General features: G+C 42.8%; 1 protein-coding gene across 1 annotated transcript; it reads left to right on the top strand.

The window, feature by feature from the left end:
* Positions 1-904: 904 nt before the first annotated feature.
* LOC103696074 (peroxisomal fatty acid beta-oxidation multifunctional protein-like) lies at positions 905-17,166 on the top strand. The gene is made up of 18 exons (XM_008777590.4): positions 905-1,116; positions 1,385-1,456; positions 2,696-2,758; positions 2,851-2,907; positions 3,060-3,127; positions 3,218-3,299; positions 3,412-3,467; positions 5,840-6,142; positions 6,855-6,941; positions 8,234-8,408; positions 8,636-8,757; positions 9,245-9,408; positions 10,640-10,894; positions 12,079-12,200; positions 12,322-12,443; positions 12,581-12,729; positions 15,293-15,431; positions 16,576-17,166. The coding sequence occupies exons 1-18, from the start codon at positions 1,023-1,025 to the stop codon at positions 16,621-16,623; spliced, it is 2,178 nt and encodes a 725-aa protein (XP_008775812.2). The 5' UTR covers positions 905-1,022; the 3' UTR covers positions 16,624-17,166.
* The last annotated feature ends 6,764 nt before the right edge of the window (positions 17,167-23,930 follow it).

Raw genomic sequence — 23,930 nt, 5'->3', positions numbered from 1 at the left:
CGGAATTCTCCTCCTCTTTCTTTTTTTTTTTTTTTAATTCCCAATGCAGGTGGTGCCTGAAATCAACGGCTCAACGCACTCCCAGTACGGTGATCCGGTGGACAACTATGGGCTCGTTTGGTTCGCGGGAAGCATTTTCCTTCCTAGGAATATGATTCCTGGGAAACAAATTCCTAGGAAGAGGATGCCTAAGAAAGTACTTTTGGCATGTTTGGTTGACCATGGGAAAGTGACAAATTTCCAAGGTGCTTATGTTTGGTTGGCCATCCACTTTCCTAGAAAAGTTATATATAATTCCTATTATGCCCTTAATAAAAATTAATGCCTCTTTAATGCTTCTTTAATGCTGAAGGGACTTTTTGGGAAAAAGTAAAAATGGAGTGATTCCCGCCTCATGGGAAAGTAACTTTTCCATGTTTCTCATGGGAAAGACTTTCCCATGAAATGTGGGAATCACATTCCCATGGGAATACAACTTTCCCTTCTCTCTCCTTTGAAAACTCCAACCAAACAAGAGGCATCTCATTACTTTTCCGTTGACCACACTTTTCCCCCTTCTTTTCCCGCGAACCAAACGAGCCCTATGAGTATATGCTCGCGAGATACGTACTCCACTACTCCTCAATTGCAAGTCAACGCGGGACCTCCTCCTCGCACTCGTAATCTATCCGGACCGTCCACAAGCACGCGGCCCACGAGAGATTGTACGGTCGTGATAGATCCTTGCTCTGACATAAAATATTATCTTGTATTGACTCGTGATTCAAGATGGGTTGCGTGTAAATAAAGCGGAGTTGCACCAGGCAAATAAATGATTGCCACGTAGTCCAACGCGTGTCAACAAAATCTCGTCTAGGGAATAACTTACCGGATCCTAGCGTATTAAAATAGATCACCAGCCGACGTATTGCGCGCGTCACACCGGCTGCGGCGGAGAAGAGGCGATCTCTCTTGCATTCTTGATCGGTGGACGCTACGTTTCTAGTCGAAAACCGTAGCTTTGATTCTTGGAGCTCGACGAGATGGCGGGGATTTGGGTCTCGATGGAGGTCTGTGGAGACGGAGTTGCAGTCATCACCATCTCCAACCCTCCCGTCAATGCGTTGCATCCCAAAAGTAATCCCGATCGCTGCATTTTTCTGATTCGTTTCTCGTGTTTCCTTTAATTCTTTGAATTATTTCATTTCTTTTCGGGGGTATCTTTAATTTCAATGCCCTATTCTGCCCTTTTTTTCTTGAGTTTGGGTTCGAGAGCCGCTCTTTCTTGAATCGAGGCTTACCTTGCTGTCCTTATTGAAGACTATTGTTTTACTTTTGTTTTTTTTTTTGCCGACTCACTTGTTCTGGGATTGGTATTACATTGGTTTACATTGGTTTGGTATAGTTATTGCCGGATTGAAGGAGAAGTACGCCGAAGCGATGAACAGGGATGACGTCAAGGCTGTTGTGTTGACTGGTGAGATTCTGATGCTTTTGAAATTTTTCTAGGTTTTTCTTGAAGATTTGTGGTATCTTTGGTCCAGAATTTATTTTTTTTTCGCTTTAATTAGCTGTTCTTTATAAACCAAAAGTTCTTGTATTTTCCTCTTTGACCTGTAGTAAAGGAATGAATTTTCTAAGCTGTTAGTCCTGGATTCCGCTTCGTCATATGAAAAAACAGCGCTAACAGTTATTAGTGAAGGCGCAGAACTCCTGTGATTGTGTAAAACAAAGGAGAACGATAAATGAATTTTAAGGAGAATATTTATGGTCTTAGTTTTCTCTTCCATCATTTCTCATCCCTAATATGCTCGATAGAGGTCAAGACATTCCCGATCTGCAATTGCATCATTTTCTCCCGCTATCTATCAATTAGTCTTCACCTAAAGTCAAAAAGTCTCGATTAATCGATCAGCTGCCATTTAAAAGTTTCAGTCATGTTAAATAAGCAACGGCCATGCTCCTGCTTGGATCTTTTATTGGCAACACTGCATGTATGCTGTTTTTCTTAGTTGTCATTGGTTTGCCGCTGATAATGTTCTTTAGCATCAGAGATTGTTCTTTACATTCTAAAACTATTATGGAGCTCCTTTTTCTTATGAATGATTACTTTTAAGTGCTTTCTTCTATGTTTATTTTTAATCCAGAAAATAGGCATATGAACAGGACGCTGAGCAGGATTTGATAAAGGTATTACAAAGATAGCGAAGAGATTTTTAGTTAAGATTATGCAATGATCTCATAGATCACTCCTTTCTTTTAAACAACAATGAAAAACGAGAAATGTTTGCATGACTTCATAAGTTACACAAGTTTAAAACATGATTGGTAAGATTAAAGATACCTTATCTCATGATATCTTTCTTAAGCTAAGATGATTGGTATAGCAGGTTTTCTGACTCTGTCTTCTTCATGGAGGTGGATAACCTTCTAAACACATAATTCTTTGGTGATTGAACCTACATGAATGCATGCCTGCACACATGTCCTTGTAATATTATATTTGGTCCACTACTTGCAATATCGAGATTTTTGGTGGCTGACTACAGGAGCATAGATTGACAATTGGCATTTTATTATAACGATAGGCTTGATGAAATGCTCTAGTTATCTCTTGTTTTAATTTGATGTGGGGAATCCCAGCAAAGCATCATAATGTCCACCAACATGACTGACTTATCTTGCATTGTTGCCGATATGTGAATGTGCTGTTAAGGTTACATGGGCAAGTTCTCTGGTGGTTTTGATATCAATGTTTTCGCTGAAGTTCATAAGACAGGTATGAAATTCTTTGCAGATGCACGACTATGACATAATTCTTATTTCACTAATTTTTCGCTGTTGGTTTACTTATGAATTGTTGCTCTGTAGGAGATCTGTCACGTCTACCAGATGTATCTGTTGAACTTGTGGTGAACACAGTTGAAGGTCTTCATTTTATCTCTGCTAGTTCTTGCCTAGTTTTCTTTATGTTGCTTATGTTGGAAAATATCTTTATGATACTTAAATCCAACATTTACCTAATCCTTATAAATGTTCTAGTTCATGGATGTGTAATCATTGTGCATCAATTTCTGCAGATGCCAAAAAGCCTTCTGTTGCAGCCATTCAAGGGCTTGCACTTGGTGGTGGTTTAGAGTTGGCAATGGTTTGTGCTTACTGCTTAGTACAAGATGCAGTCTGATCATCTTGTCCTTTAGATTTGATTCTCAAAACTCTTGTGGCTATTTTTCTTTAGGGTTGCCATGCTCGAATATCTACCCCTGAAGCTCAACTTGGATTGCCAGAATTGACTCTTGGAATTATTCCTGGTTTTGGAGGTAATGATAGTTTCATATTATCATATATGATACATCCATGGAGTTGAGTACTTGTTATTTTGTTTGTACATTTTACTAATAATAAACTCACTTGGAGACTCATGATCTAAAGGTACCCAGCGGCTACCAAGGCTTGTCGGGCTGCCAAAGGCTATAGAAATGATGTTGGTGAGTCTTATTCATCACAAGGAACTTTTTGGATATTTAAAATTAATCATGTGATGTATACGTGGATATACTTCTGATTGAGGCTTTCGAAGAAGATTTCTTCTTGTCTAGGTTCATACCTTTAACAAAGCTCGACAATGCATGTTTTTTTCTCCCTTTGTTATGTATAAATGCTCAACATCCTCCAACAAGTAATAATGGCTTCCTATTGATTTAGAAATAGGAAGAGTTTAAACCTCTATGCCATGGGTTCAAAAATGATCAGTGGGATGGTACAACTGCTGCTATACCATTTTGGTGCTAACTTGGCACTGCTACGAGTGTCAGGATGATGAAACCCTATAGGTCACACTGGTCCATACTGACAATGCCGTACCAACCAAATTGGTGCATATCAAATTACCAACACTTTTTATTTTTTTGTTTCCTTTTTGTGAAGTTGTCAGTTTTGGTACATATCTTTCGTTACCAGTACCGTACCAATGTCATACCGTTCTGATGAAAAAATAGTACAAGGTTCGATATTGTTGTTTAGGACCTTGCTGTCTGACCTCTTCTTAACTCAGAGCACTCATAGGAACAAAGTTATAATACATTTATTTCATAATTGCTCTTACTCTTGAAGTTTGAGCTACCTTTGTTTGTCGGCCATGCCCTTTTATCTTCTGCTTTGCTTTTCATAACCGGGTAGTTTGAAACTTATTGGCTTCAATTAGCATTCCGAACCAGAAAATGATAGCTGATCTCTTGGTTCTGTCATGTTGCTCCATCTAAGCTCTTGCTCTCAGGGAAGATGGTTTTGGTTTATGGGCTGGCTACTAGTGGGACTGCCTGCTATGTCACTGTACCTGAACTAATCTGGCCATCTTCACATCGATTTGATGCTGTGAACCAAGAGTTGCTTGGATTGCTATCTTAGAAAAACATAGTTTGGTATTTAGCATGATATTTATGTACAGGTAATGGTCTGTAAGATGAGAAGCTAATGTGGAAAACTTGAGGTTTTATTATGTGGGAGTAGGTATTGAAGAGTCAAGGGTGTGATTTAATTATTTAATATTATGATGATAGTCATGCCTTTGTTGGGGATAGCATTATAAGAAAAAAATTATTACTATCTGAAGCAGAGATCCTTCCAAAGATCAAGCAATCTCCTCGTACCTCTTGGATTGAACCTGCAATTTAAACCATGATTGTAGCTAGTGGTTAATCTAGGTGATTTGTATCTAAGAACAACTCTGTTCTTTTACATAGCAGTCACTTTTTGTGTTCCAGAATTTGAAAATCTTCCATCTAGGAGGACCCTCTAAAACGTAGTTCTACTGACTTTAAGTTTCTCTTGACTTATAAATATAAGAAGATATACAACACTGAGTCTGTTCAATATGGGAGTTCCAAACATTGCAAAGTAACTTCATATTATCTCTGTGGCAGCTGATGCCCATCTACATCTTCCACTAACCCTTAACATAATTATGACCACAAGAAGCAACCAACTATTACATTAGACAGCTGCCTAGTTGTTTGACTCAGAAAATTCCAAGCATTTCTACCATGACTCCTGACTAAAAGTTTTCAAAAACAAACATATGCCATACTTCGAGCTAGACAATGAGCCCCCACTACACACTGATATAAACCCCAAATATTAAGGTCCATGTATGCTGCTTCCTATTAAAGATTTGATCAGGTGATTAAATCCTTTGGAGTGCCTTTAAATTTTGTAAAATATGTCCTGATGCAAGCCCTCCTAGACCTTACTGGATTCAGGGCCATGAATAGGCTGGGGGCATTCTATCATTCAGGATGATTTCCTATCATTTGATGAACCTAAGAACTTGTTAAAACAAATAATGTCATTGGACTTTAGGGCATTTGGTCTTCAAATAAGTAAATGTACTCTATGCCATAGGTAAACCTAAACCAGGAAATTTATTGTTTTAAAGGAACTATTTTTGGTCTACTCTTCAAGTGATCACTTTCAATATTGATTTTCATTAGGAGTCTAATGTGCTGGTAGGTTTTAGGAAACTAACCTGTTTAGTAAGAGGTGAACCCATTCCATTATGATGTTGGAAATTGTTGTGCATATTACTGTTCATCTCTTTGCATTGCAAATTTGGCCGTCTCATTTATTATTTCATTATTATCCATAAATCATAATATTGTCCCTGATGATTCATTTTCAATTAGCATGTACTACTTAATAATGAGAATGACATTATACCACTGAAGAAGTAATCTTGACATGGCAGTTTCTTTTCTCTTTTTTTTATTGTTAATGCTATGCATTTCATTCACATCCATGAAGTTCACTATATTAAATATTTTTAAAATTGACAATAGGGCACATTGCTAATATTTTCATGCAGCTATCAAAGTCAATTCGTGCCAAGGAAGGGAAAGAATATGGCCTTATTGATGCCATTGTTTCCCCTGAAGAGTTGATGAAGATATCACGACTTTGGGCTTTAGAAATTGCCGAACGACGCAAACCTTGGATTAGCTCTCTTCGTCGAACTGACAGACTCAGTTCCCTTGCTGAAGCACGTGAGATATTGAAAGCTGCTAGGCAACAGGCTAAGAGGATAGCTCCAAATATGCCACAGCACCAAGTATGCCTTGATGCAATGGAGGAAGGCATAGTTTTTGGAGGATATGCTGGTGTTCTGAAGGTATATATGCATTTGCTTTATTTGCTATGATAATGAGGATGCAATATTTGGCAATGCAGAACGCTTAAGTTCTATGCTTGAAGCCACTGTGATTCGGATTGCAGGTCCATTCTTTGAATATGTGACCATTTAAATTCAAGAAATTGATTAGGTAAAAATTATTCTGTGTATTTCACTTACTGCTTGTTGGAAGTTTGATCAACCATTCCAAATACACACTTTTGGGCGAGAATTTGGATGAAGTGAGCAAGAAATAAAGGAACCTCTCTTTACTTAAATTTGTTATTAGGGGGGATAATTCAGCAAGAACCTAAACCTTCAATTAAGCAAGAAACAGAACATGTAGCATTTCTATCCTATGCAGATAACCGGAATAATAATCCATATTGAGTGATTTTTTTAAAAAATGAGGATGCATTTTCGGATCCTATGGTGACATACTGGGTCACTTTGTAGCCTGCTATGTGAGTTTTTTAATTGTGAGCTCACAAGAGGGGACTGCACGCTCTTGTGTTGACATCAAAGAAATATTATCGGGACTTTGGTGTTTCCCAAATTCGGAAGTGAGAAAAAGAAAATCCATTCTGTAATTTTTCTTCAGGGTATTTTTCTAGATATTGTAATATCTCATTTTTCTTTGTCATGTTTATGAGGGACCGATGCTTTATATCTGTACAACTATTTTGTACTAGATTTGATTTTCTATCCACAGGAAGCAAAGGTTTTTAAAGAGTTGGTGTTATCAAGCACTGCAAAGGGGCTTGTTCATGTCTTTTTTTCACAACGTGCAACTTCTAAGGTAATTCTGTTGATTATGTGCTTTCAGTTCATTATTTCTTTTTCATTGTCTATCTTTCCCAGTTGCCTATTGTTGTTTTTTATCATTTTGATAGTGATTGAAAAAATGGGGCATAATTGATATGGTAACCTAAATTGAATGTGGTTTCTGTTGAAATTTTAAAATGTTGCAAAAAAAGATTGTAGCAAAATATTAAAATGATACAGTAATGTTTGTGCTTATTTATTCGTGAAAACAAAAATGGCATTTTCTTTTGGGTTGGGGCAGGGGGCGCAAAGAAAGTCTTAGGTTATGCTTAATGGCAATGCTTTAAACATGGGAGGCGTGAGGCTGGTGGCTAGGGGGTGCTCAGTGCCTAGGTGCTAAGTCGGTGCCTAGGTGGCTGCTCAACCACAGCCCATTTTGCAAGGGTTGCCAGTGGCACCACCAGCAGCAGCATGATAGCAGCAGCTACTGTTGGCTGCTGCATCAGCACAAGCACCATTAGAGCTGGCATACTACCTGTAGCAACAGCTTCAGCTGGTGGAACCACTGCAGCAGCAGCTGATTCAGCTGGCGACGCACTATCCTGAAAACAAAAAAGGGGGGAAAGAAAGATTGAGAAGAAGAAAAACAAAAGAAGGAAAAAATTACCTTTGTGTCAATGCTTACGCTGTACATTGTCTGCTGCTCACTAACTGTTGATTTTCGACCGACGACCACTGCAATTGCTAGGATTTAGGGTTAGAAATGGTGGATTTGGAGGAACGGAGAAAAGGGTAAAGAGATTAAAATAATTTGGACTGAGTACCAGGTTGATGGGTACCCGACCCATGTATGTGCATCCGCCCCTGTGGCTCAATGCTCAAGCGCTTGCCTAGGCCCAAGAAAGGGGCCTGATCTGCCTAAGTGAGTGCCTACGTGGGTGCTTGGGCCGGTTTTTAAAACCATGCTTCATGGTTACCATTCTAAGTGTGTGCAGTCTGCCTTACTTATTTGCAATCTACCTGATGCAATTGAATGTTTAATGGAGATGGGACGGAAACCGAACTTTGTATTATAATTATTTTTAGCGAATTATACCAGCAGCTTTGCATGAGCAGAAGCTAGATGGTAGTTTCTTTTGTTTTCTGTTACCTTTTTTCCTTGTAGTATGTGGCATTCTCTAGTAAGATTTATCTGGTTTATTTGTATCAGTGCAAACTATAAATTCTGTATGCTTTTTTTGGGATCATCCTGTCTTGTAATTTACTTTTTACCTGTCTAAATAAGTTTAGGAATCTGGATTAGTACTTATTTGATTGTCTGTACAGGTACCTAATGTTACTGATATTGGAATCACACCTAGGAACATAAAAAAGGTTGCTGTTATCGGTGGTGGTTTGATGGGTTCTGGCATAGCTACTGCCCTTATACTAAGTGACATATCTGTCATTCTCAAGGAAATTGATTCCAAGTTTCTGCAGAAGGGGCTGAAAACGATATCAGGTGTGTGCAAAGCATTAAACCTCAATGGCTAGCTCTAATTTTTTTTCCTGCCATTACCATCACCGGTGGTAGATTCCCCCTTATTAAGGTCAAATTATGTTTCGACAAAGTAGTATGTTTATAATTCATAGCTGTAAGAATTACAGCAGATGATTATCTAGAATTGTGTTTTATGCCAACTTTAGTTTGTTGTTCTAAGGAACTTGTGCCAATATTATTGATTGCAGCCAATCTTGAAGGGCTAGTGAAGAAAGGCTCATTAACAAAGGATAAGATGAATAAGGCCTTATCGCTTCTTAAGGGTGCATTAGATTATTCAGAGTTCAAGCATGTTGATATGGTCATAGAGGTTCCAATTCCAACTCTTCCTGGCAATTTATTGAACCATCCGTACTGTAATTTAGATTTAATTTTCTTATATAACTGTATACAAATTTACAGTTTGATGAATTGGAATGAAAGAAATGCTTCCTATTCTAGCAAATAATTTTCTGATCTTCTATTCATTGTTAGTGAATTGATTATATATTTCAGGCATTAGGGTTCTGTTTATAGTATAAGTGTGCCTGTTGACTTGCTAGATTTAATGTCAAGTCTGTTTAAATTAAACCAAGTTCAAGTTCAAGTGAACTTGAAAATTATTAGTGTGAAATATGCAGCTTATCTTTCTGAAATAAGTGTTTTCTTACTATGGTTACATAGGCTACGGAAGCATTTCTAGCTAAAGGTTCTTATTTTTCAGTTGTTATAATGTGTGGTTTAATTATTATATCTTGGAGGGCCTTATTTTCCAGATTCTTCTCTGAAACTCTAACAACTTTCCATTTATTCTGCAGGCTGTTATTGAAAATGTTTCATTGAAACAGTCAATATTTGCCGAAATTGAAAAGATCTGTCCTCCGACCTGCATTTTGGCAACCAACACATCCACCATTGATCTGAATATTGTTGGAGAGAGAACACGATCTCAAGATCGTATCCTGGGGGCACATTTTTTCAGGTCAGAGGTGATTCATTTAATTGATAAGTACTCGACTGGAAAGCTTGTTCAAAACAAGATATGGTGGAAACCTTAGTTGACCATAAGTAGTAAACTGTATGATGAAGTCAATATGGTTCGGAAACTTGTTGATAAGTTCATGAACAATGGGGTAACTTGGTTATACTTTTGTTTCACATACCCCTAAAACATTGCTGCAGGAGTACTTAGCATATTTTAGATGGATATAAACTTTTTAATGCTAGAGGGCAGGGCTCAGCACAATGATAAGGTTGCTCTATTGTAACTTGGATGTGTTTAAAACATGGAAACCACTTCTCCGCATATGGGGCAAGGCTACATACATTTGACCCTCCCCAGACCCTATAGTGGAGCCTTGTGCATTGAGATATCCATTTATGAAGTTTTTAATGCGCTATCAAACTGCTAAGAATAGGGTTGGTGATGGGCTCAAACAAGCCCAAGTCCCATGATGCGTGGTTTGGGCCAAGTCTTTCTAACTTTGAGCATGATCTTTAAAATCTGAAGTCTGTGAATCTCTACATTTCATAAGTGCTTGACTGTATATGAATTGTTGATGCATGTCGACATGTTTTTTTTTTTTTTTTGATCTGGTGGTGTGCAAGTCCAGGACCACTTTTCACATGGCTGGGCCCTAAATGGGATCTGGCCTAGCTGGAATAGCCCAAATTTTTTATTTGGGCTCAAACTAGACCCATGATAGGGCAGGCCCAGCCATAGCATAGCTTGCCTTCTACTCTGTACAAGCTAGTGGTGCATCTTCTAGAATTAGTTGACCTTTACAAGTTGTTTTGAAGCCCTTTTAGATTGAAGCTATCATAAATAGCCATGATAATTATGAAAGACCTGCGGAAGAAAAACTTTTTTAGTTCACAACACCATTTCTTGATGCATGTAATCTGTTATTAATTTCTTGTAAATGTGGAACCACTTCAAACTTGAATTTTAAATCAAATCTTGTCTCATGATTCACTAAATGAACATCTTTTGTTGCATAACTATTTCTGAAATTTGTGTGTTCTTTCCTGGGTATTACACATTTAAAATTGAATGTGCAAGGAAACTTGAGATCAATCTATGTAAGTACTCATATAATACACATATGTTGGGGAGTTTTACCTTGATCACCCGAAAATTTTATTGTACTCTGTGTGCAGTTTTTATTAATTGGAAAATATGATTTTGTACTGATGAGATATGCAATAAACAGTCCAGCTCATGTGATGCCTCTCCTGGAAATTGTTCGGACAGAGAAGACATCTCCACAAGTAATCTATGATCTCATGACAGTCGGGAAGGCCATAAAGAAAGTCCCTGTTGTAGTTGGAAACTGCACTGGCTTTGCAGTTAATCGTACATTCTTTCCTTACAATCAAGCGGCAAATTTGTTGGTTCATCTTGGTGTTGATGTGTTCAGAATTGATAGAGTGATAAGCAATTTTGGCATGCCAATGGGTCCTTTTCAGTAAGCTCTCTTTACCCACATTACTGTTTTGCAATGATGTTAGTTGGATGGAAGAAAAGAAGATAGCAATTGTTTTCTCATTTTTCTTAATAATTGACTGCAGAAAATATGGAGGAAGACTGATCGGTTTCTTTTATTTTCATGGAGAAAAAAATTATTGAACAAAAGAAACTTTTTCATCTACTGAGATTATGTCCTTTGGTATTTATTAATATGATTGAAAGAAGGTGTTTTCCTTCTGGAATCTACAAAATAAAGCAAATTTGTATGTTTAGTATATTTTCCCTATTAATCTTTTTCTCTCATCTTGCTTTCTTTTTGGTGACCTACTCTTTTTTTGGCTTCACTTTGATTATCAGAATTTCTTTCATTTTGCCACCATATTTGATGGTATTTTTTTGTGTGTGCTGATCTTCTGTATTAGATTTTTCAAGGCATGCGTGCAATGACAGGCATTTTGTAGCTTCTTTGGCAGCTGAATGTGTTCTCTTACTCCATCAATTATCACCTCTGCTGCAGCTTTAGCTCTTTCATGGAGACCTATAGGCATAAGGGACCATCAATAAAAGATTATAAAATTAACTATCTACTAGGATAGGTTAGACTACAATAAAGCAAAATATGATTCACACAGTACTTCAAGCAGGGGGTTGGGCTGTGTATGGGATATGTATTCATCAATCTGTTTCCTCTCTCATGAGGTCACTATATTGCAAAGTAGTACTTACTCGTACTTCTAGATTGCTTTCATGGATTTTTTGTTCAGTCATTACACATTCTTTTTCCATTTGTATGCCGTGGCATCTGTGCTTCTCTGCATAAAATAGTACTCTGGTCTTGAACATGATGTGTCGCCCTATACTTTCCATGGATGCATTTGTATTGCTAATGCTTCTGCCTTCCTTTTGTTGGTGATGGTAGTAGTTCAGAGGAAAGACTTTGGGGGATAGAATGTAGATTGTAGAATATCCTTCCACATATTTGGAAAGCATCATGTTTGGGTTGTGTACATGCATTCATCCGGGGATACAATTCAACTGTCCCATCCCATATAACAGACTTACCTTTCTTGACATATATGCTATAACAGTAGGTTGTGCACCATGTGGAATAATGTACCTGATATCTAATTAATCGGTGATGTTTCCAGCTCTATTGAATTGTTATGTTTCTTGTGTTGACAGGCTACAAGATTTGGCTGGATATGGAGTGTATTTTGCAGTTGGGAAAATATATGCTTCTGCCTTCAAGGGTCGTACATTTGAGTCCGATCTGGTCGAATTGTTGGTAGAAAATGGGCGAAATGGTATGAAGTAAATTTTAGTTTCCCTGTATCTTAGATCTGGCAACTCTATCTTTCTACGTATGTCCTCTTGACTCTTGTCCAATCTATGCAAATGGCATTTCATGGAGGTTTCTACTGACAGGAAAGAGCAATGGGAAGGGTTTCTACATATATGAAAAGGGAAGCAAGCCAAAACCTGATCCTAGCATACAAGCTATTGTTGAGGAATCTAGAAGGCGTACTAACATTATGCCTGGTGGAAAGGTTCTCTTGTTCTCTCTCATCCTATGCTTCTGTTGCTATTCTCTTGTTCTCTCTCATCCTATGCTTCTGTTGCTATTCGCGTTAACCTGAATGTCTGTGATTGGAGTTTGCCTGATATGATTTAATATTCCTTGTAGCCTATAATTTTGAGCGACCAAGAAATTCTGGAGATGATTTTCTTTCCAGTCGTGAATGAGGCATGTAGGGTGATGGATGAAAGAATTGTTGTTCGAGCATCAGACCTTGACATCGCATCTGTCCTTGGAATGGGTTTCCCTAGGTACAGGTGAGTAACCAAAAAGGCTAAGACTTGCTTCTCACGTGTGATTGAATTATTAGCTTCAGCTTTCCTTTTTCAGAACCCTGAGTTTTTTGTTAAAGAAAAAAAATGTTTTCAAGAAAAGGTAATTTGAATTGGCTGACAAAAAACTGATCAGTCCCAAATTACAAAGCCATCATGGATCACATTTGGGTTCGAATCAGATCTTATATAGCTTTAATATTGTGTATGTTTCACTTAAAGTTTAACTGAGTGTAACCTGAGTTAGACGTGATCTGGTGGTCAGTCTTGGTTGGCTGAGTTATTTATTCTGTGGCCTTAAAAGGATTGATCACTTGACAATTTACTTTTAAAGTATTATTAATTGCTAAATGATTTCTTAATTACTGTGTACCAGTGTTTTAAAGTGTGAGCAGGTGGACCTGACAACTAATGGGTGGTCAGGTCATATCAAAATCCACATATCATAGAACTTGTTCAACCCATGGAACCAGGTGGTTCAACCGTTCGAACTACTGGACCCAACCACTTTTGACCTGCATGGGTTAAATAATAAATAAAAGAATGTGAAATCAACAACCCTTACCTAATCATTTCCTGTTCGATTTGTCTTCTCTATCTTGGGAGAAGGTCTGCACTGGATGTGGGGAAGAAGAGAGATTGTTGTTACCAGACCCATTGGATCTGGGAAGGAGACCTTGCTGGATCTGGAAAGGCTGCAGGTCGAACTCGTGAGATCTGTGAAGAAGGGTCACCATCGCAGATTTTGTGTGGTGGGGGGTGAGTCATAAAGTCTGCAGAGGAGGGTCAGCATCGCAGATCTAAGGAGGATAGGGCAGCTAATGCCAGATCTGGGGAGAAAGAGGGATTCCTTAAGCCAGATCCAGGAAGGAGAGCTGGTCATTTTTGTGAGAAAGGATTTAGGCTAGATCCTCTCCTCCTTCTTCCTCTTCTTCTCTTTTTTCCTTCTTCCGGCTTGAAAAAAGTGGGTGTTTTGGAATTTGGACATTGAGTATCATGGAGATGGAAAGGGGCAGTGGATCCAGTTGGTTAACCTGGGCTTGAATGTATGACACATGACCTGGCTATGAAAAAAAGGTTCTGTCCAGGTCAGCAAGTTTGAAATTCTGCTATAAACATAGATTTGAAAGGCTTTTTATTACTGTTTATACCTAGTTAGGTTGGAGCCACATAATAGTCTCTGATTACCATAAATTTGTGATGATTTTATAAACTGCAGCAATATTGTGAACATTTGGCTTCACCTCTTCAACTTTTTTGATGGACCAACCATGCTGGACCAAACCTTAATTCAACCAACATGAAGCCTTTTGACCATCTGATGGGTTTGTTATAGCCTTGTCCAAGCTGACTAGATTTGACTGTGCAGTAAATTGGCTGGTTTTACCAGTAAAATACCCACACACACAACCTAATTTTATTCATGTTAGGTTTGGATCATGTTGAATCAGGGTCCAGCGTGATTGCTTGCATTTTCGGGGACATGGAACAATCATTCTAAGATAAGAAAGATTGAATAATAATTTATGGAAGAAACGAGCACAAAATTATTAAATTAGAGTGTCCATTCACAATTGTCGATAATTATGTGCTATGGTTCACTTTCCAGATTTCACGTTTGTAGTTAATGGAGAAAAATGTTATTTAAAGAATAATTGAATATGGAGAAAAAAAAAGTTATGGACTTATTAAAAGAATAATCAAATAGTTATGTGCTATGGATGAATTAATGGACAAAAAAAGCCATGTACTTATTTAAAGAATATTGAATATTTGTTTTAAATGTAGAATAGCTGACCTGGTAACCAAGGAGATGATGGAGACAACTATATAAGAACAATTTTATTCCAGTTTGATATTAGCCTGAGAAAAAGGTGTTCACCTTCATATGTTCATGTTTTAGGAAGTCTAGGTTAAGTATTGAAGCATGCCATATTGACTGTACCTAGAGTTGAACTACTTGATAGTTAATATACATTCATTTTACCTGAATATATGGGATGGCTGTGGCTTTTTGTTAGCAGATAAATTTTGCCTATTGCTGCCATGGTGATTTTTATTGTTTTATTGCATGGTTCCAATGTTTCTCTTGTATTTATATATAATTGAATCATAGATGCTAAGAGTCTCCTTCCTTCCTTCGACTCTTCACGAGAGTTTCAATGACCATTTATTGGAGATTAAATCACTTATTGGCAATTTGCATTGTTGGACATGACTGCCTCTGTTGGATCATCAATAAAGAATCTAACCACTATTTACTGGCTAACTACTATCAACTTTGTTGAATCCTTAGCAACCTCATGACGGTTAATATTCTGCAAACATTAATATTTGCTCTCTTATGTTGAAACATCATCATGATGGCGTAGCATAATGCTCCTCTTCTTTTGCTTACTGCTGTCATATGTTTTCATGCTTGATTCTTGTTGTGATGTTTTATTTTGGTCGTATCTGCCAACATTTTTGCATGCATGTAGGCTTAGGATTTCTATATTCATATTGAGTTCGACAAACATGACTTGATTTTTTTCCCCTCTATTTGAAGGGGTGGCATTGTGTTTTGGGCTGATACTGTTGGAGCTGATTACATAAATTCAAGGCTCAAAAAGTGGGCAGAAGTATATGGTGGATTCTTTAAACCATCATCTTACTTGGAAGAAAGAGCCAGCAAAGGCCTACCCCTGGTATGAACCTCATCATCCTTTGGTCTAACCCCACATTACTTCATTATGATTTCTTCCAGTTTCCTACACTTTTTTGGTGGGCCAACTAATTTGCTGGAGTTTTTATTAATCTCAATTGTTTTTAGATTTGATGTTTTTGTTTTAAAGCATACATTCTACTTGAGATGATTTGGCTGCATACAGAAGCTTTTTCACATTTTCTATTGCATTGATATTCTTTACATTATAACATGCTATCTGGATCATAGTAATGCATTAGCCACTCTCCTCTGTTCGACGTCCCACTCCAGAACATGTCATTCCAATTTTGCATGAGACACTGATTTATTATGTATTCACTAAAATCAAGGTCCGCCGTACTGGTATCGGTCGGCGTACCGATGGCGGCCCGGACCGGTACGTACCGGTCCTATACCGGTTCCGTACCAGTTCCGTACCGGTTCTCCAACGTTAAGCTACCGGTACCGGATTCCATGCTGATCCGATACCGATCTCAGGGTACGGCAGACCATGACTAAAATGAACCTCTGTTCCACCTTTTTTTCTGTTTTTATTTTTAGTTTTACTTGAGAATTGAAAGAGACTGTATCCCTCAAGTTGCTCAAGCTACATCCAAGTTTTTATTTTCCCTGATATATTTAAGACGTTACCTTGATATGTTCTCCCAGTTTACTTTGCTTGGAGGCTTCTTAAAGTTAAATGTGTCTCGGAAAACTACCAAATCTCGTTTGGTACAACGACCTTTTGGGAGTTCTGCAACTGCTGAGATCTACATGACTTGCACATATTATGAGAAACGTACTTCTAAACTGGTGTTTTTTTTATATCACAAAGAGAAGAATTCTCTATGAGGTGGCTTCACAATCACAAGCGCCCTATTGAGGTGCTGGCTGGACATACTACCTAGACTGTCTCTTAACACCAGCAATATGCAGTATGGAGAGTTCATGGTCATTATATTATCATTATCGCATAAATAGGAAGTAAAATTACATAAACTGACTGATATACTGGTCCTTGAAGTCATTAATTATACCAAAATAGACCATTTAAGTTGTGATATAATTGCATGCCCTGATATTGGTTCTAGACGCTCTATGTATGCGTTACACTATATTCTGAATTCACGAACTTGTTCTTGCAGAGCATGCTCAGTCTGTCCCCATCAGAAGCTTCAAGGTCACGCATGTAAGCGGCTCTCCCAACAACCGGACAAGGTTTCAGGGCTTGGCTATAGATTCTGTTTTGGCTTGAAGGATTCGAATACAATCAGCTCGAGCACCCTGAGAAGCACCAAATAATTCAACATGTTTTACCTTGCTGTTTGTAGTATTTGATTTGCTAGCTGCCACAAAAGGTGTGAACAATAAACCACTATTCTACACCACCACACCCTCATCCTGTTCCAATAATCAGTGGCACAGCATATCATCACACGGGTGGACCATTGATGGCTGCTTGCCCCCTAGTAATCGTACATGATGGATGGGATAATAATTTGATCTGCTTGTTGTCTAGCTGTTTATCAAATGTAGTGAATAATGGCACATGATGTTGTTTTCATTGCATGAGCTTCGCAACCTTAATGTGGCGTCTGGTAGCAGCATAGCCAAAATTTTATTAAGGAAAGCTATGCCAGGTACTTCTAGCTTTCCTAAGTTATTGATGCCTGGATGGAATAGGGTAAGTCACTGTTTGATTAGTATTTGGGAATAAACTGAAAGATTGAAATAAATTATCTAATTCTTCACAAGATGGCAATTATTCTTGACTTGTTATAGCATATTTTGTGTCATATATTACATTAAATATAATATCAATATTTAAGAGTAATATTATTGAGCCTTATTCCTATGTATAAGGTACGATATCTTGTCCTGTGCTGTCTTCCTTTATCCGACTTAGGGCCTGTTTGGTTATCTGTAACTGAGTGCAAGTGGACTCCAGTTGCAGGATTTGGCCGAAAATAGGTTTAACTGATGTGGGCTCCATGTAGCTGGATATGCGCAATGGTCTTTAACCTTCACGCCTGCCACCCCCTAGCTTGCAAAAGAGGGCGTTAAGGTCGTCCCCTCCCTCCTGCAAGAACCCTAACCATCTCCTATCGGGTCCAACAACCTTGCCATTCTCCTCGCCGTTGTTTCTCCTCCTTCCCGTCATTTATTTGTCCGGCGCCCTGATGACCATTTAGGTTGAAACCCTAAACTTTGGCCAGGGTAAAATTGACTCGAAATTTACTACCTGTGGCTGGTAGAGACTTTAAATGCTGGGGCTAATGCCTGTTTCTGATTCAATCTTTGCAGTCAAAGGGAGTGGATAATTTGATCATACCTCCAATTTATACAATTCCAACCAATTAACCAATAATTTACGCAAATTTAATAAAAAGCAACAGCAACACTGGCATATTAAAACGAACTGAAAATATATAGGATTAGTTTACCCAAAAAAAAAAAAAAAGGATTAACACCGCTTCAAGACATAAGCATCAAATATACACCAAACAGACTTGGAGTGAGTGAGTGAGTGAGTGAGTGCTTTAATCTTCGTGCGACCATGGGCGGTCTCACGGGGATTATCCCGAACGAGTGGCGGTCGGGGGAGATGGCGGAGCCGGAGGTGGGGAGGAAGACGGGGTCAGTTAAGGCCCCTGGCACGGCGGTGGCCGGTGACCCGGGTTGGCCCCGGCCTTCACACATTGCTCCTGGGCAGGCCAAGACCACGCCGCTGTGGTCGGAGGTGGCGGGAGGGATGAAACGGCGGCCGGAGGAACCCAGTCATCGCCTCACTGCTGACGAACTGGAGGTGCTGCAACGGAGGTTTCCTCGGGTGGCGGTGGTCCCGGAGGAGAGGGTTGCGGCAGCTAGGAACAGCTGGATGGAAACAGCTGTGATTGCAAAGAGCTTGGGGCGGCGGGTCTCTCCGGAGCTGGTGGCACGGGATCTCAGGAGCAGGGGAAAGTTAAAAAATGAGGTTGAGGTCTTGCCGATGATGGAGGGCTTCGTTACTGTCCGGTTTGCCTCTGGCGACGACCGGGCGGTGGCGCTCGCTGCTGGGCCGTGGGTGGTGGCGGGGCAGTTATTGGCAATGGAGAAGTGGAGACCCGATTTCATTCCGGGTACTCATTCGGTGAACCGAGCGGTTGTTTGGGTCCGGCTGCCCGGGCTCCCAGTCGAGTACTGGGATATGGAGGCGATCAGGGTGATTGTGGCGGAGGTGGGAAACCCCCTGGAGCTCGACCGGTTCTCCCATGAGAGGCGGCGCATCGGGTATGCTAGGGTGAAGGTTGAAATCAATGTCCGGCAGCCACTGATCCCGGGAACCATTGTCCAGGGAGCACAGGCGAGGTTCTGGCAAACCTTTGCCTATGAGGATTTGCCGGGGTTGTGCTATCGGTGCGCCCGCTTGGGCCATCAATCCGGCGAGTGCTGCTTCCAGGCCCCGGGATTGCAAACGGGGTCGGAGCCGGGGGTCGAAGAGATGGAGAGGCATGGCGAGCCTGGTAGTGGGTCGGATGTATCCCCACAGCTGGAGGAGGATCGGCTGACCTTTGGCCCGTGGATGACAGTTCCCCGGCAGAGGTTTTGGGGGAAAAGCGGCGCCCCGGCTGGCGTGAAGAAGATGACGGAAACGGCCGAGGCGGATCGGCGAGCAAGTGCGGTGAAACCGACTCCTGACTCGGCTGCGGCAGATCTGGCTGACTCTTCGCCGGACGCTGAGGGGTGGCGGAAGCCAAAGAAGTTCGCCCGGCGAGGGTCGCCGGGGAAGGGTTCGGGACATCCGGACACCGGTGTGGCGGCGGGATCTCAGACGGCCGAGTTGACTCGGCACCAGGCGCAATCGGACCGAGTTCTGAAGTCGCCAGCCAGACCCCAAGACCCAGGCCCAAGTCAGGACCGTGGGCCGAATAGATCTGTGGGCCCGCTGAATCTGGATCAGGCCAGAGCCCATCAGCGGGCCGAGGCGGGGCCCGTTATGTTCAAACGGGCTCGTAGCCCATCCAAGCGGCCGGCTGGCACGGCCCGTTTGGCACGGTTCCCTTCCGTGCCAAACGTGCCGAGGTCGGCGATGGTAGGCCAGGGAGCTGACCGGCGGAGATTCCGCAGCCGGAGCTTGTCGCCGGCGGTCGTGGGAGGAGTCCGGCCACCTGCTGGGCAGCCCTTTGTTGCCCTGAGTCCCAGTGGTGCGGTGAAGGGGGTCTACGGCGACAAGGCGTTGGATCGGCCGGGATCATCGACTTCGACCTCTACAGCGGCGGCCGGCGGCGGGGTCCCGACGGGGATTCTAACGGGCAGCTTGTCATGTTCGGGAGAAGGGGAGAACAGGGGCACGGGAGACCCTAGATGCTTGCCGGTTGTTGGAGTGCAGGGGGAATCGGCCGATCGGGAGGCTGGGGAAGGAGGTTCCACTGGCGGCCCGGGTCATGCTGTGATTGCCAAGCAGATGAAGGAGGTGTTGCTTGCTCATGGACAGAAGGATGCAGGGTCTTCCATAGAGGAGAATGGGTCACGGGTGGTGGATGGGTCACAGGTATCTCTGACTCATCCAAGCACTGTTCAACAGTTGTAATGAAGGTTTTATTGTGGAACTGTAGGGGGGCGGGGAAGCCGTCCTTCAAACCGGCTTTCCAGAGATTGGTAAGCCTTCATGATCCTGAGATTTGTATTCTGTTTGAGACAAGATTGTCGGGAGGAAGCTTGGAGCGGGTCAGGCATACTATTCCGAGGTCTTGGGGGACTTATGTAGTGGAGGCACAGGGGCTATCCGGAGGGATTATTGTGTTGTGGAGGGTGGGGGACGTGCAACATTGACGTTTTCCACCAGTGTAGGCAGCAGGTGAACTTAGTGATATCAGAGGGTAATGCTCCCCATGGGTTTTACTGGCAGTATATGCAAGTACTGATTATAGGGAGAGAAGAGTGTTGTGGGAGGAGGCCACAAGCCTCATACAGTTGGGGCACCCGGTGTTGATAGCAGGGGACTTTAATTGTATTGATGGTCCGATGGAGAAGAGGGGTGGGAAGGCATTCACCAACAAAATTGAGGTCCGGGAATTTCAGAACTTCTTAATGTCTAATGGGCTAGCTGATCTTGGATTCACAGGCCCAAGATTTACATGGTGCAATAACCAGCAGGGCCAGGCCAGAGTATGGAGCGGCTTGATCGAGTATTTGCCTCGACCGGATGGGTACAGAGATTCTCAGATTATTGGGTGCGCCACTTGCCTAGGATTGCCTCTGACCATTGCCCCATATTGGTGAGTACTTCACATTTTGTTCAGACTTATTCTCCATTTCGATTTGAGAAGGTATGGCTATCCTACCCGAGATCGTGGGATGTGGTGAGGGAGGCTGGAGTACGCCTGTTAGGGGGAGTGCGATGTATAGGGTGACCCGGAAGCTTGAGCTGACTAGACGCCAGTTGATCCGGTGGAATAAGGAGGAAGTGGGGAATCTGTTTAGAAGGGTGGAGGAAGTTGAAGCATCTATTATTAGGGCGCAGGCCATCAGGATAGTGGTGGAGGACTGTCTGAGGAGGACCAGGGGGAGCTTAGGGGGCTTTTGGCTGTGCATCATTCTCTACTCAGGCAGCAGGAGGTATTCTGGAGACAGAAATCGAGGGTTCAGTGGATCCGCGAGGGGGATCGCAACACGAGGTTCTTTCATCAGTCGACTATCATGCGGAGACAGCAGAACAGGATTCGCAGGATCAGGGACAGCAGTGGGCAGGAGTCAGAGGATATGGAGGTTGTCAGGAGGACTCTACTGCAGTTTTTTCACGCCAGATGGACTGATACAGGGAGGTTGGATGTTGATAGCGGTGAGTGGGGGTTGGTTCCAGAGGTGCAGATCACCGAGGGTGAGAATGCAAGCATTGAGCAGACCAGTGTCAGATATGGAGATTCAGGAGGCCCTATGGTCCCTAGGTGAGGATAAGGCCCCAGGCCCGGATGGTTTCCCCCCACTTTTCTTCAGGAGATATTGGCAGATCATTAGACAGGAGATTCTAGAGGCTGTGCAGCAGTTCTTTGTATCGGCATCGATGCCTGTGGAGTGGAGGCGGACCTTTATCACCTTGATCCCGAAGAGACATGACCCAGTAGAGCCGGGCCACTTTCGACCTATTAGTTTGTGCACGACTTTGCACAAAGTAGTGGCTAAGGTATTGGTTCAGAGGTTGAGAGGTATTTTGCCCAGGATTATTTGTCAGGAGCAGGGAGCCTTTGTAGGGGGTCGTTCGATCTCTGATAACGTCCTTTGTGCACATGAGTTCATGTCTGATCTGCAGAGTGCTCCCCGGTGTAGGAACTTGATGGGGGTAAAACTGGATATGGAGCGGGCGTATGACAGGATGAGGTGGGATTTTGTGAGGCGGTCATTGGAGATGTTTGGTTTCCACCCTCAGTGGATTAGATGGATTCAGGGGTGCATTCTGTCACCATCATTTGCATCATTGATAAATGGTTCCCCATCGCGGTATTTCGAGTCATCAGTGGGCTTGAGACAGGGCTGTCCGCTGTCACCTCTTCTGTTCATCATCTGCTCGGACTTCTTGTCACGAGCACTTCGCCATGCAGCAGTGTCACAGGAGATTGAGGCATATAGGCCGGCGAGGGGTGCGACATGTATCTCTCACCTGCTGTTTGCGGATGACTGCTTACTACTGTCTCGCGCGACACGGAGATCAGCTCTGACTATTAGTGGGATCCTGGAGGGATATTGTAGAGTTTCAGGTCAGATGGTCAACTTATCTAAGTCAGCCATCAGCTTCAGCCCGAGGACTGATCCTAGGGTGAAGGTCTCCATTATGAGCAGATTGGGGATTGGCGAGTAGGAGGGGACCTTTAGATACCTCGGGGTCCCGATTACTGGCCGACGCTTACGGCAGGGGTAGTGTTCGTCTATGGAGGCGTGTATCAGACGGAGATTGGAGAGCTGGCAGGTGAGCACCCTTTCGATGATGGGCAGAGTCACCCTACTGAGGTCAGTTTTGAGTTCTATTCCTGTTTACCTATTGTCTAATACACTGGTACCCGGTGTCTGTGCTCCGCAAATTGGAGAGGTTGTTCAGGACTTTCATTTGGGGGCATCGTGGGGACAGAGGGGGCATCCACTTACTAGCTTGGGAGGTCATTTGTCAGCCAACCAGTCGGGGTGGACTGGGAATCCACTCTCTACTTGAGCGTAGGGAGATACTGGCCACGAGGCTTGCAGTCAGATTTCTTCTGGAGTCGGGGAGTATTTGGGCCTCTTTGCTGAGGGCGAAGTATGGTGACCCCATCACTTCGGCCACATTCAGAGCTGGACGCGGAGCTTCCTTTATTTGGAGAGAGATATGTGCTCGTGCCCCCGGGGGTGCTGCCTATGATACGATGGGAGATTGGGGACGGTCGGACTATCAGGATTCTAGAGGATAGGTGGCTATCAGAGGGCAGATTGCAGGACTGGTCCACATTGATGGATCATGGGTGGTTGGAGGGGCGCACACTGAGTGCTCTGTTTGTCCAGGGGGAGCAGAGATGGGATGTAGATCTTGTTAGGCGGACTTTTGATGAGCAGCTTGCAGAGCGAGTGTTGGCCTTACCGATACCGATGGGGATGCAGTGGATAGGAGGATATGGAGCTTGTCCGGGCGGACGACAGTGAGGTCTCGCGATATAGCGCAGTGGAGGGGAGGAGTGGAGACCCGATATCTTGATGGTGCTTGGATCTGGAGATTACGTGTTCATCCACGCGTCGCACTATTTATGTGGAAGGTAGCTTGGGGCTGCCTCCCCGCGAGGAGTGTTCTGATGCGACGGGGAGTACGGATAGCTGCGGACTGTGCAGTCTGTTCGGAGGTGGAGGAGTCCATCTATCATGTGCTAGTTGAGTGCCCGCGGGCTGTTCAGATCTGGAGGTGTGCAGGGTTGGCCTACGACCCGAGGCAGAGATGGCCGTCCATTGCTGAGTTCATTCGCTTCCTGGAGAGTCCAGGGGCAGGGCCCGGGGTGATGGAGAGAGGGACTCGGGTTGCATACCTGGCTTACCACTCCTGGTTAGACAGGAATGCACGAGTCTTTGAGGGTCGGAGCACGCCCCCGGGGGCGGTGGTGGCCAGGGCCTTTTTGGCATGCAGAGGAGTTTCTTAGCACTGCTGTGGGGTCACCTTCCGGGTTGGCCAGGGACATCTGGGGTACCCCTCTGCTCTTGTAGCGCCCACTTACGTTTTCGTATCCTGGGTACCCCCACCCCTGGCTTCCTGAAGGTGAATTTCGATGGCAGTATGGCAGCTGACCGGAGAGGTGGAGGTGTAGGCTTCGTCATTCGAGATCATGATGCCAGACTGGTGGCACTGGGGGGGTCAGCGGATCTCCGATGCATCGGTGGTATGTGCTGAGCTCCGAGCCGCATGGGAGGGCGTATCTTATGCGAGACGGACACTGGGTGCTGACCAGATCATTCTTGAGGGTGACTCGTCCACTGTGACTGATTGGGTGAGAGGCCGAGGTCGTGCAGG

The sequence above is a fragment of the Phoenix dactylifera genome, chromosome 8 (assembly GCF_009389715.1).
Source record: "Phoenix dactylifera cultivar Barhee BC4 chromosome 8, palm_55x_up_171113_PBpolish2nd_filt_p, whole genome shotgun sequence".
Taxonomy (NCBI): Eukaryota; Viridiplantae; Streptophyta; class Magnoliopsida; order Arecales; family Arecaceae; genus Phoenix; species Phoenix dactylifera.
The sequence above is the reverse complement of the archived record's forward strand: the minus strand, read 5'-3'. Positions and strand labels throughout refer to the sequence as shown.

Excerpts from the sequence above, each read along its gene's own strand:
- LOC103696074 (XM_008777590.4), top strand. The coding sequence starts at position 1,023 with ATGGCGGGGATTTGGGTCTCGATGGAGGTCTGTGGAGACGGAGTTGCA. Across the intron at positions 2,759-2,850 it reads CGCTGAAGTTCATAAGACAG|GAGATCTGTCACGTCTACCA; the intron begins GTATGAAATTCT and ends GTTGCTCTGTAG. Across the intron at positions 9,409-10,639 it reads CTGGGGGCACATTTTTTCAG|TCCAGCTCATGTGATGCCTC; the intron begins GTCAGAGGTGAT and ends TGCAATAAACAG.